This window comes from Tiliqua scincoides, chromosome 1 (genome assembly GCF_035046505.1).
Source record: "Tiliqua scincoides isolate rTilSci1 chromosome 1, rTilSci1.hap2, whole genome shotgun sequence".
In the NCBI taxonomy this organism is placed as follows: Eukaryota; Metazoa; Chordata; class Lepidosauria; order Squamata; family Scincidae; genus Tiliqua; species Tiliqua scincoides.
This window is the reverse complement of record NC_089821.1, coordinates 302,895,167-302,909,315: the sequence shown is the minus strand read 5'-3', so window position 1 is coordinate 302,909,315 and position 14,149 is coordinate 302,895,167. Positions and strand designations below refer to the sequence as shown.

Sequence of the window (14,149 nt, the reverse complement as noted above, 5' to 3'; positions counted from 1 at the left end):
CTTTGAGAATAATGCTAATAAGAATGACCAACTTTCTTAATTAACCAGCCACAGTAAACCAGCCCGCCTTAATCACTCTCAACTGCCACTGCTGGACATAAGTGAGTACAGGCCTAGTTCACATGCTCCTTCATCTTTCAGTGACTGAAATAGCATATTATACCTTACGGTAGTGGTATTAAGACTGGGGTGTCACAACGCCCTCTACCCCCTTAAGGGGCAGGGGCAGGGGGAAGGCAGGTAATGGGGCTGTAGGGACTGTGATGTACTCACCAGTCCCTGCAGCAGCGGCTCCCCAGCATGCAGAAAGTGAAAGTGGAGTGATCGCGCTCTACTTCTGGTTTTGTTGAAGTGGAGCGCAATCGCTCCACTTTCACTTTCTGCAGATGAGCCCTGCAGGGAGCCCTGCAGATGCTCACGCAGAGATCCCCACACCCTCAGGATGCTGCTGCAGGGACTGGTGAGTACATCCCAGTCCCTGCAGCCCCCCTGAGCGACGCAATCCTGGGGATCGTGTCGCTGCCTTCCCTTCACCCCCGCTGCCTCCCCCCCGCCCCCACAAGGACTCACAGCAGTTTTCAAACTCTCTGAGAGTTTGAAAACTGCTGCCTTACAGCTATCAAATGGCTATCAAAAACGTAAATCTTTCAGATTTCAGAAAATTTCAAACACAATGTTCTGAATGGAGCCAGTTCAAGGAGTTAACTGTTAGCATCGAGCATACAGTAAATGACTGTAGTGAAATCAAGTTGTGTACATCTATGTATGAACCAGTCCAAACTATATTATGCTGGAATTTAAAAAGAATTTTTCTGACCTGCAGAGTTCTGTTCCAATATTCATGAGCTCTTGGCTGGAAAGGTGAGCCCCAGTTTTGCGAAGCAAGCAGATCACATCCTTGTGCCTTTAAGAAAAAAAAATTGTTATTCTTAACCAGAAGAATATCTTACTGGAAACATCTATCACATGCTAAGAAGGTTTCAGAACAGCTCTTTGATCAGCTGGATGTGAGAACTGTTTCCCACGTTGTGATTTTCCTCCCCAGAAGGGGTACCTGTTAAGTCACAACCATGATGAAGAACAAGAAGTATGTCAATGCCTACTTGCCAATCAAACTCAGGCACATTGTGAATATGTAAACAAGTTCAGATGACCCAACAAACCATAGTTTGTTGAAACCAAGGGTCCATTTTGTCTCCATGAGCAGTCATCTAGATACCAATGATGTGCTGGAGTCACTGAGCCCAAATCACAAGCCGCCAACTCCTTGACTTGACTCGCAAGTCATAGTAGGCGGTCATCGCAACTCAATCTGAGCCACATTTGGAATCATTTTGACTCAAGTTGCAAGTCATTACTAGAAATGAGACTACCTTAAGACTCCCTCCTCCCCTTCACCCCCTAAGCCCTGCTTCCTGGAACCAACCTAACCTTTTCCCACCATATCTGCTGCTGCCATCCTTCTGAATGCCGGCTTCCAGATCAGCCAACATGGGAATGGCAAAAGGAAGCACGCACGCACACGCACACACACACACACACACACACACACACACACAATTAAAAGCACACACAAAAAGCAGGTTGTCACTCGAGCACATTTTAGTCATGACCTGTTTCCAAGTCACTGGCCCCAAGTTGTGAGTTGGGTCCAGGACAATGACCGTCCTTGACTCGAGCTGACACAAGACGCAAAAAATCAGCATTTTCACGACTTGTGTCATCACCCATCCCTGCTAGATTCCCCAGGAAAGCTCATAAATAGAACAAAATAGAGAACAGCTACACCTTCCTAACCTCTGCTTGAATAATCCTGCCTGAAACAAATCAGCACAAGCAGGTAGCTCAGATCTAAGAAGAAATACTTATCAGCTCTACATTCAACTTCTGCTGTGAAGCAGCAAGGGAAACTTTGTTAGAATAACCCCAATCAAATGTGGCAAAATTAGAAGCTTTGGACCAATCGCCTTTAGATTGAGGCATGTAAATTCATTCCCCCTTCCATGTTTGCCTGCCCCTTCAGCAAGCAAGCAAGAAAACCCCTGCACAGTTCTCCTTACAGGAATTTCTTACAGCACTGAAACAACTTCATCAATGGCTGCTACTGCTTGTATAAAAGATACAACCAACTCCTAGTATCAGAAGACAAAGGAGAGAGGATGAAAGATATATGCAATTTTCAGTTAATACCAAAACCTATGGTTTAATTGCCTTTTCAAGTGCATTGCATGATTACACTCAGAATTTTCAAGAGGCAAATAGGCTTAAAACCACCACAACACCTAATGTAGAAACTCAGCAGCAGAATGTAACATTTTCAGAACAGTATGAGGGTTCTGTGAGCTGGGATCTGTTCCCTATTGTTCATTTTTAGAGTAAGAACACACTCAAATTTGCATAAGGGCTGGTAGATATGTCTAATGGATAATACTATCAAATATAAAGAACAAGAATTTCCAAAATGTTGGTTTTCTCCTTCTCTTTTGTTGATCTGTGGAAGATACATATGATATGACATTACCAGGGCATGTTCCCTTCTCTAAAAAAGGAAAGAAAAATAATTATTCAATACTTGTCCCTTCAGCAGAGCTGTATAATTAATTGCTACTGAAATTACAGACTTTATAAGTTTGTTAACGTAAATATTTCAACATGAGTGTTCTCCGAGACAGGGTACATCACCTGTATTTTTAATTTTTGGAGACCGCAAGCATACTGCTTTTCATTCCACAGTGCAGCCTAACATACGTACCAATAAACGTTCAAGGAAAAGGGCAAACAACTTGAGCAAAAACTGATTCATACCATGTTTGAAGTGGGGAAGGTTGGCTTTGTTCCAAGCAGCTCTTGATTACTATATAGTTCATGGGGACCAAATACTGACCCATATTCTCTAGAGCTTTGAGTCACTATATCACATTATGGCCCAAATCCTTACCAACTTTCCATCACTGGCATAGTGGTGACAATGGGATGTGTGCTGCATCCTGCAGTTGGGCACTCATGGAGGCCTCCTCAATGTAAGGGAATGTTTGTTCCCTTACCTAGGAGCTGCACTGCCCTTATGTCAGTGCTGGAAAGTGGGTTAGGATTGTGCCCTATATCACATAGTGGCCTTTATGTACAATTGTGAAATGTGAAATATGAAGAGTGTGTGTGTGTGTGTGTGTGTGTGTGTGTATTTCTATGGCACCTTTCACCATAATGGAACTCATAAGGCAGCCAACTGCTTCAGTGAAACCAATCAAACACAACAAAACAAATTTAAAAACCTCTGACCAGACACAATAATAGGAGTACAATGGGTTGGATCAAGAGAAAAACGAAAGGAATTCTGCTCATGTAACAGGGCTTTTCTGCTACCTCCTCCCTACTGCAGCCCCACCTGCTCTTGAAGTTAGGGGAATCTCTGGAAAAGCATGGTATAAGGCAGTGGTTCTCAAACTTTTCTGGCCCATGGCTCCCCTGATCCTTGTAGCCATTGGCCATGACTCCCCATTACAACACTTCACCTCAGTTACCCCCAAAATGGGGATGAAGGTGTTATCATTATACACTAGAAACAAGAAAACAGCTGCCAGCACTCTGAGGCTGCAATCCTAACCACACTTACCTGAGCGTAAGCCCCATTGAACAAAATAGGACTTACTTCTGAGTAGACCTGGTTAGGATTGTGCCCCGAGTCTGTTAGCAGCACACCTGGAGGGCTTTGGAAAGGGAGGGGGAAAGTGATGAATTTGCTGGGGGAGGGGAAGACTTTGTTTTGTGTGCAAAACCCTAATTGCAAGCTGATGCAAACTGAGACCCAGAGACTGTTTGGTTGCAATCCTAACTTCACTTTCCGGGGAGTAAGTGCCATTGAACACAATAGGACTTACTTCTGAGTAAACCTAGCTAGGATTGTGCCTTTTGTCTTACAATAGCAGCAAAATGGGAAGTACCCCAGGAGGAGGCAAGAGGAAAAAGGGGGGTGGCTGAAAAGGAATGGGTATTTTTATTTTTTAATCAATTTTTGGAGACAAAGCCATCAAGAGTGGCTTTTTTTCTTTTTTGAAGGGGAAGGAAAAAAAGAAAGGTAAAGATTCTCTGCAGACGCGTGTGGCCTCTGGGAACCCAAGTGCCTCTGGGAACTAAGTGCCAGGTAAGGCACAAGAGTTTAGCATCTGGGCGAGGAGAAGGCAAGGAGACCGCTGAGTTTTGGAGAAGGAGAGGAGGAGGAGCAGGAGGAGGAGGTAAGTGTACTCATTCTAACGCTTTGTCTTTCTAACTCCCTGTCTTCTAACCTTAACCTTACCTTTAAAGCAACCTTAAATCAAAATTGAAAGTTAGCACCTAAGGGAGGTACATAGGGCTACTCTGAGCAGGAGCAGAGTCCTACTCGTGAGTAAGAGCAGCGTCCTACTCGTGAGTAAGTGCCCAAGGGTCAGGCATTTAAATCAAAATTGAAAGTTAGCTGCACCTAAGGTAGCACTTAATCGAAGGAAGGGAGGAGGATAAAGTGAAAAGCAGGTTTTCTACTTGTTTAAATTAAACCTATACTTAACCCAGGTTAAACCTAATCTAAGTTAGAACATAACCTAAACAGGTCAGTAAATTGGGACACAGGATCTAGAGAGCAATAAATAATTAAACAAACCCAAATAAAAACTAGCTTGAGGTCCAGCCTAAGAGAACAGAACTAGGAGGGAAAGGACCTAGGAAGGGCCAATTCCCAAACCCATCAAGAGCCCCATTAGGCTAATCCAAGCAGTCCATTCAGGAGCCTGCAGAGTAGGTCACGCCCATCAGCAGCCATTTGCCTTCCTGAGCTTTTGTAAACTCACCTGGGAAGGCCAGCCCCCTTTCAATCAGGAAGGAAGGAGGGGGGAGGAGCCAGCCAGGAGTATAAAGCTAGGCAGGCCATCGCGTGAGGCTCTCTGCAGACGCGTGTGGCCTCTGGGAACTAAGTGCCAGGTAAGGCACAAGAGTTTAGCATCTGGGCGAGTTCAGCAGCAGGGCGAGGAGGCCAGGGCCCCAGACACTGCCCTTCCTCTTCCCTAGAGAAAAGGGCTGCTATCCAGTGTACGGTTTTTAAAAGGACCCCTAAATAAAACAACAACAACAACAACAAAAAAGCTATGCAGTCAGACAGCCAGCAGCAGAGTGGGGGCTATCCAGTGTTCTGCATCAAGTGCCACATGTATGATTATATGCCTCTGGGGCATAAGTCATGGGTGTGTCCTCGGTGCAAGGAGCTCCAGGCTCTCAGGGAACGCGTCCGCTCCCTTGAAGCCTTGGTGGCCGACCTGGAGAAGCGCAGGCAGCCAGAGGAGGACCGTGGGGAGACTTCCGGGGACGATCAGGCTTCGTCCCAACCTCAGGCGTGCAGCTCCTCGGCTGCCCGGGTGGGAAGTCTCGGGACTGGAGGACGTCATCCTGGAGAGGAGGGAAACAATCCCCTAGGGGGGATCCCTTCTCCAGGGGATGGGCCCGTATCCGAGCGCACTCGGGATACTCCTCGGCGGGAGGGGGGTCGGGGGCTTCTTGTAGTGGGGGATTCGATTATTAGAAACATAGAGAGGGGGGTTTGCGACGGAAGTGAGGACCGCATGGTGACTTGCCTGCCTGGTGCGAAGGTTGCGGACATCACTTCTCGTCTAGACAGGCTGGTAGACAGTGCTGGGGGAGAGGTAGCGGCTGTGGTGCATGTCGGCACCAACGACGTGGGCAAGTGTAGCTGGGAGGTCCTGGAGGCCAAATTTAGGCTTTTAGGCAGGAAGCTGAAAGCCAGGACCTCAAAGGTAGCGTTCTCTGAAGTGCTACCTGTTCCACGCGCAGGGCCAGCTAGGCAGGCGGAGATCAGGGGTCTCAATGCGTGGATGAGACGGTGGTGTAGGGAGGAGGGGTTTAGATTCGTTAGGCACTGGGGAACGTTTTGGGACAAGCGGGGCCTGTACAAGAGGGACGGGCTCCATTTGAACCAGAATGGAACCAGACTGCTGGCGCATAACATTAAAAAGGTGGCAGAGCAGCTTTTAAACTGATCCCTGGGGGAAGGCCGACAGGAGCCGAGGGGCATCCGGTTCGGGACTCCTCATCCCTATGGGATGAGGATGGGGAGGTTAGAGAACAACAAGACAAAGGCAGGGTAGGAGAAGAAATTGGGAAAGGTAGGGAGATGGGATGTGATAGACGGTTTGGCACAATGAGAGGATGCGGGGACAAAGGAGCGAATAAGCAGCCCATCCTGGGGCATTCCGTGTATAAATGCTTTTATGCGAATGCACGAAGTCTACGAGCAAAGGTGGGAGAACTGGAATGTCTGGTGACAAGGGAAAATATTGACATAGTGGGCATAACGGAAACCTGGTGGAATGCGGAGAATCAGTGGGATACCGCAATCCCGGGCTATAAACTCTACAGGAGGGACAGGCAGGGGCGTGTTGGAGGTGGGGTGGCCCTTTATGTTAAGGAAGGGATAGAATCCAGCAAAGTAGAGATTGAAGGTGGGTCCGACTCCACCGTAGAATCTCTGTGGGTTAAATTACCAGGCTTGAGCAGCGATGTAATACTGGGGGTGTGCTATCGTCCTCCAGACCAGAAATCTGATGGGGACCTTGAAATGAGGAAACAGATCAGGGAGGTGACAAGGAAGGATAGGGTTGTAATCATGGGGGACTTCAATTATCCTCATATTGACTGGGTCAATTTGTGTTCTGGTCACGATAAGGAAACCGGATTTCTTGACGTGCTAAATGACTGTGGCTTAGATCAGCTAGTCACGGAGCCCACCAGAGGACAGGTGACTCTGGATTTAATTTTGTGCGGTACGCAGGACCTGGTTAGAGATGTAAACGTTACTGAGCCATTGGGGAACAGTGATCATGCTGCGATCCGTTTTGACGTGCACGTTGGGGGAAGAATACCAGGCAAATCTCTAACAAAAACCCTTGACTTCCGACGGGCGGACTTCCCTCAAATGAGGAGGCTGGTTAGAAGGAGGTTGAAAGGGAGGGTAAAAAGAGTCCAGTCTCTCCAGAGTGCATGGAGGCTGCTTAAAACAACAGTAATAGAGGCCCAGCAGAGGTGTATACCACAAAGAAAGAAGGGTTCCACTAAATCCAGGAGAGTGCCCGCATGGCTAACCAGCCAAGTTAGAGAGGCTGTGAAGGGCAAGGAAGCTTCCTTCCGTAAATGGAAGTCTTGCCCTAATGAAGAGAATAAAAAGGAACATAAACTGTGGCAAAAGAAATGTAAGAAGGTGATAGGGGAGGCCAAGCGAGACTATGAGGAACGCATGGCCAGCAACATTAAGGGGAATAATAAAAGCTTCTTCAAATATGTTAGAAGCAGGAAACCCGCCAGAGAAGCGGTTGGCCCTCTGGATGGTGAGGGAGGGAAAGGGGAGATAAAAGGAGACTTAGAGATGGCAGAGAAATTAAATGAGTTCTTTGCATCTGTCTTCACGGCAGAAGACCTCAGGCAGATACCGCTGCCCGAACGGCCCCTCCTAACCGAGGAGTTAAGTCAGATAGAGGTTAAAAGAGAAGATGTTTCAGACCTCATTGATAAATTAAAGATCAATAAGTCACCGGGCCCTGATGGCATACACCCAAGGGTTATTAAGGAATTGAAGAATGAAGTTGCAGGTCTCTTGACTAAGGTATGCAACTTGTCCCTCAAAACGGCCACGGTACCAGAAGATTGGAGGATAGCAAATGTCACGCCTATTTTTAAAAAGGGAAAGAGGGGGGACCCGGGAAACTATAGGCCGGTCAGCCTAACATCTATACCGGGTAAGATGGTGGAATGCCTCATCAAAGATAGGATCTCAAAACACATAGACGAACAGGCCTTGCTGAGGGAGAGTCAGCATGGCTTCTGTAAGGGTAAGTCTTGCCTCACAAACCTTATAGAATTCTTTGAAAAGGTCAACAGGCATGTGGATGCGGGAGAACCCGTGGACATTATATATCTGGACTTTCAGAAGGCGTTTGACACGGTCCCTCACCAAAGGCTACTGAAAAAACTCCACAGTCAGGGAATTAGAGGACAGGTCCTCTCGTGGATTGAGAACTGGTTGGAGGCCAGGAAGCAGAGAGTGGGTGTCAATGGGCAATTTTCACAATGGAGAGAGGTGAAAAGCGGTGTGCCCCAAGGATCTGTCCTGGGACCGGTGCTTTTCAACCTCTTCATAAATGACCTGGAGACAGGGTTGAGCAGTGAAGTGGCTAAGTTTGCAGACGACACCAAACTTTTCCGAGTGGTAAAGACCAGAAGTGATTGTGAGGAGCTCCAGAAGGATCTCTCCAGACTGGCAGAATGGGCAGCAAAATGGCAGATGCGCTTCAATGTCAGTAAGTGTAAAGTCATGCACATTGGGGCAAAAAATCAAAACTTTACATATAGGCTGATGGGTTCTGAGCTGTCTGTGACAGATCAGGAGAGAGATCTTGGGGTGGTGGTGGACAGGTCGATGAAAGTGTCGACCCAATGTGCGGTGGCAGTGAAGAAGGACAATTCTATGCTTGGGATCATTAGGAAGGGTATTGAGAACAAAACGGTTAGTATTATAATGCCGTTGTACAAATCTATGGTAAGGCCACACCTGGAGTATTGTGTCCAGTTCTGGTCGCCGCATCTCAAAAAAGACATAGTGGAAATGGAAAAGGTGCAAAAGAGAGCGACTAAGATGATTACGGGGCTGGGGCACCTTCCTTATGAGGAAAGGCTACGGCGTTTGGGCCTCTTCAGCCTAGAGAAGAGACGCTTGAGGGGGGACATGATTGAGACATACAAAATTATGCAGGGGATGGACAGAGTGGATAGGGAGATGCTCTTTACACTCTCACATAATACCAGAACCAGGGGACATCCACTAAAATTGAGTGTTGGGCGGGTTAGGACAGACAAAAGAAAATATTTCTTTACTCAGCGCGTGGTCGGTCTGTGGAACTCCTTGCCACAGGATGTGGTGCTGGCGTCTAGCCTAGACGCCTTTAAAAGGGGATTGGACGAGTTTCTGGAGGAAAAATCCATTATGGGGTACAAGCCATGATGTGTATGCGCAACCTCCTGATTTTAGGAATGGGTTAAGTCAGAATGCCAGATGTAGGGGAGAGCACCAGGATGAGGTCTCTTGTTATCTGGTGTGCTCCCTGGGGCATTTGGTGGGCCGCTGTGAGATACAGGAAGCTGGACTAGATGGGCCTATGGCCTGATCCAGTGGGGCTGTTCTTATGTTCTTATGTTCTTAAGATCCCTGGTTAAACTGACAAAGACCCCACCCCTATGTAGGTCTACTCAGCAGTAAGTCCCATTTGAGTCAATGGGGCTTACTCCCAGGAAAGTGTGGATAGGATTGCAGCCACACTGAGCAAGATTACAACTCACCCCCAAAGTGGATGGGGGCATGCTCACACACATACACCCCAACATGCAGCTGCCACACATATTCCCCCCAGGCAAGACAGAGGAATGCAGGCTGGGGCATTTGGACACACACACCCCCACTAAGAGCAGGCTGGGCTCCCTCCTTCCCAAGTGGAGGAAAGCGCTGCGCTGCCTGTACTTATTCTTCCCTCTAAGTCTGAAGCCTGCCAGGAGCGCACTCTGTGCTGCTGAGATGCAGCATTTCTGAAGCTGCCCAGCCAGCCTTCTCTCCCACCTCCCCCCAACATGTTTCACACGCCCTCCCCACCTCACACTGCCCCACCCACCTCGTTCACAGCCGCAGAAAAGCAGCAAGTCTGGAGGCTGCAAGTGCAGCTGAGCTGAGCAGCTATAGCCACCTCTCTCCCCCAGATGCCTCATGATGCCCCTGGAAGCTACCCATGCCTCCCTAGGGAGGCCCGACACACAGATTGAATACCTCAGGTTACCTCAGGTATAAGGCTACAGCAGGAGAGAAGACAGAATTTAAGAATCGTTCTCTCAACTTTTTTGTTAGACTGCAGTATATAAATATTTTAAATACTGCTAATAACAATACTTTCTGACCTGATAAGTGTTTATTTAATATTCTAGTTTTGAAATTGTCTTCAAAATGCTGAAGAAATGAATCAGCCCTTGTAAAATATATCTGTCTACTGGCTTTAAGCCGTTCTGCCCAATGTTGCATATATGCAACAGGGACCAAATGTGTATACCTGTGGATCTGACAAAGATGGGTTAAAAGCAAGAACAAGTGGGGGGGAAATGAATACTTTGGATTTTTTAAAAAATGTATAGCCCTTTATATTCAAAGTCAGGTCATTTCTTATATTAAGGACTGCTGCATATTCACTGATGGTTCACTGATGCATATTCACTGATGGTTACATTTCTCCCTGTGAATCCTAATGGAAGACTAGTGTCTTTAAATACTTTGTAATATGCTTTTGACAATTTTAAGGCAGTCGAAGCCAGAAAACACACACACACACACACACACACACACAGGTAGGACCTTTTTATCTGCGGATTCAGGACCCACAGTGTTACCTCATCACAGGTCTTGCGTCCAGTCATAAGAACATAAGAAGAGCCCTGCAGGATCAGGACAAAGGCCCATCTAGTTCAGCTTCCTGTATCTCACAGTGGCCCACCAATACCCCAGGAAGCACACAAGACACAATCTGCATCCCAGTGCCCTCCCCTGCATCTGGCAATCAGAGGCAGCTTGCCTCTAAAACCAACAGCTTACACATACCTACCATGACTTGTAACCCGTAATGAACTTCTCCTCCAGAAATTTGTCCAATCCCCTCTTAAAGGCATCCAGGCAAGATGCCATAACTACATCCTGTGGCGAAGAGTTCCACAAACTAATTACATGCTGGGAAAAGAAATATTTTCTTCTGTCTGTCCTAACTCTCCCAACACTCAACATTCATGAATGTCCCCTAGTTCTGGTGTTATGTGAGAGGGAAAAGAGCATCTCTATCTGTCCATCCCCTGCATGATTTTGTATGTCTCAATCATGTCCCCCCCTCAGGCGCCTCTTTTCTAGACTGAAGAGGCTCAAATGCTGTAGCCTTTCCCCATAGTGAAGGTGCCCCAGCCTAGTAATCATTTTGGTTGCTCTCTTTCGCACCTTTTCCATCTCCACTATATCCTTTTTGAGATGTGGGGACCAGTACTGGACGCAATACTCCAGGTGTGGCCTGACCATCGATGTGTACAATGGCACTACAATATTAGCTGTCTTATTCTCAATGCCTTTCCTAATGATCGTGTTCAAAGGCCCTTCTGAGGGCCTCTGAGAGGATCAGGGAGGGTGCACATGGCCAACCCTGCCCTCAGCAGGGCCTCCAAATGCAACTGGAGCACAGCTCCAGTCATGTTCAGAGGACAGAGGTGGGGCGATCCGGGGATTTCGTTATATAGACACCACCTGTACATAATCAATGCCCAGCCTGAACACCTGGACCCAGAAACATGAAATTCGGGGAGTAAATTCCTTGCATTACATAAGGACCCACTAAGAAGATATTTTAAAAATTCAACCCTTAAGGGAGTGAAAAGGGGTAAAAATGTGTTTTCACAGATTCCTCAATATCTCTTAGGCCTGATGAGATATCGACTTGGTTTCCACTTACAAGGGTTACCCATACAAATGCTTAAAAACATAATTCAGGATTTCACCCTAATCAACCCCTAAAGGGGTGAATCTAAATTCAGGGTGAATTATAGAACCCTGATTTTCCCCCATGCTACCACCTGAGAGAAGCCTGTGGCCTACACAGCAACTGAGGCCTGGTCAGCCCTTTTAAATTAACCCTTTTTAAGCTGATATGGCAAGGGGGAGTAGCAGTAAAATAACAGAAAAATAGTGTTTACTCTGAACAGTAAAATGAAGTGTACTTCTGGCTCAATGTGAAGTTCTGCTACCCTAACATTTTGACAGGCCTTTCTCCTGAGAACATGTGCTATCACCAGCCCTTGCTCTGCTTATCCCTATGTTCCAGAGAGAGGAGAGTTAGGGAAAGGCACTGGCTCGACCTCACAACCCCCAAAAACGATAAGGCTGCTGTCATTAATGACACCCTACCTAAGTCATTTGAAGGGGTAGAAATGGCGTCTGTGGTGCAAACTGATGATGCGATCCACTACCCCATGGAGTTCCTCAACACACTCAACCCTCCTGGCTTCCCAGCCCACAAGCTTCTCCAGTAATGATGCTACAGTAATGTTGCTTCAGAACCTCAACCCACACAAACTCTGCAATGTTATATATATGTTATATTATGCTGTGAGTAGACCCTATACCTTTCTATACTGATGCCATTTAATCCTGCATATGCTTTAAGCCATTTCTGTCCAACATTGCATATATGCAATAGGGATCAACTGTATACACCTGTGGGCTGGGCAGAAATGGGTTAAAATGAGTTTTCATGGGCTCACTTACATTAGCAAAGTTAAAAATGTGTGGGAGGTTTACAGGGAAGGGGGCTGCAACTGTATTTCCCACCAGTGTCTTAAAGAATAACAGGTGGAACCCACACCTAAACTTGAATGGCTTCATTCTTTTTTATTTTCACTTCCTTTGAGAGAAAAACTGCACTGATCTTTTACAGCAGAGATTACAAACTTCAAACACTGCATAACATACTGGAGAGAGCAGAGCATTAGATTTCTAAAGAGTCAGGACAAGAAGTGGCTTCACTTCTTGACCTTAAGCCTCCTAAAATTAATGTATTTGCAGATGCAAGATAACTTTGACACCTTTCTTCTTTACCAGTGGAGGCCACCACAGTACATGTGATGAGATGCAGGCCTGCTCATGTATCCTTTACCACACCAATAATGCAACATGCACCTGGTGTAACACTTAATTCCCACACTCTTTCTGGTGAGGGAAGGATTAAGAGGAAATTGAGCACATAATACAAAAGTTGCATCTTACATGTTCTGATGCACTTTGTGCAGGCCGAATCTGCATCTCACAGTTTTCCTACATTTCCCAACTTGTGAGTTGATCTGAAGATTATCATTTTACTTCTGGATTTTTTCTGTCATCATGCTTCCATGATGGAGAAGAAATCTAACTCCATGGTAAAGCAAAGGCTTTGCATGCAGGAAAGTCCTAGATTCTGTAATTTCAAATAAGACGTGATGAGAAAAAACTTCTGTCTGAGACCCTGAGGAGTTGCTGCAACTCAGAAGCTTCAGCTGGACCCTCCAGCTGGTATACTTGGTTGTTTGTTAGACTCTGACTTAAACAAGATCAGGAATAACAGCCCAATCCTGAGCTGCCCGGGGCGCCCAGCTTCGGCGGCACAGAAAACGGCAGACGCCGGATCCTGTGCGCCTCAGGCTACCACCTCGGGCTACTTTCGTCCCCTTCTCTCGGGTAAGGGAAGCAGCCCCACAATGGGGCTACTCAGTTTACCGCCAACCTTCACTCAGTTTACCGCCGAGCCCTCCACGAACGGTCAGGATCCACCGGACCCACCTCCCTCCCGCCCACCCTTTCTCCACCTCCCGCCTCCCCGTCACGCCTCTTCCCCACCCTCTCTCCACCCTCTGCCTGCCTCCCCCCTCCCCGGAACGCCTCCTCCCCATCATGCCTCCTCCCCGCCCCTGCTTACCATGCTGCGCCTCAGCAGTTCGTGAGACTGCTGAGCAGCGGAGCACGGACACCCGCCTGGCACTAGCCCAGTGCTGGCCAGCACTGAGCTAGCACGGGCTCTGGCCCAGCGGTAAGCCTCGCAGACATGCCTTAAAGTACATTTGCAACAGTGTGCTCTGGCGGAAAACCAGAGCACCAAGTTCAGGATTGGGCTCTAAGGCTACTAATTCAGGATCTCTAGAATCATCTTTGGACCCAACCAATGCACAAAGGTTGATAGTGAAAGGGCTCCTACATGCACACATTACATTTCCATGCAGTAGTCATTCCTGAGCTGTGTGCTATAAGAAATAAAGACAGACTCTGGTGTGGCCAAGGCATGAAGCCACAGAGGAGCTACCCACTGCATTTCAGCATGATTCACTGCTCCAGCCTTGGCTTGTTTCACAGCCTCTGCTGAGAGCAGGTATTTCTGCCATCTTGCTGCAACAAACTTGATTGGGTTCTTCAGTAACTCTCTATATATAGAGATACAGCACAATTACCTGTCCTCAAAGGAGGGACACCCAGAACTGAGGTGTGCCTCCCTATTTTAATTAGAGATGCTGGTGAAAT

General features: G+C 47.2%; 1 protein-coding gene across 1 annotated transcript in view; it reads right to left on the bottom strand.

Annotated features, from left to right (window-relative positions):
• The window catches only part of LOC136648156 (60 kDa lysophospholipase-like), an 85,544-nt gene that overhangs the window by 21,427 nt on the left and 49,968 nt on the right, over positions 1 to 14,149 (bottom strand). Inside the window, exon 13 of the mRNA XM_066624194.1 lies at positions 818 to 904. Coding sequence (XP_066480291.1) covers positions 818 to 904 — 87 coding nt within the window. The remainder of the gene's footprint in view (positions 1 to 817; positions 905 to 14,149) is intronic.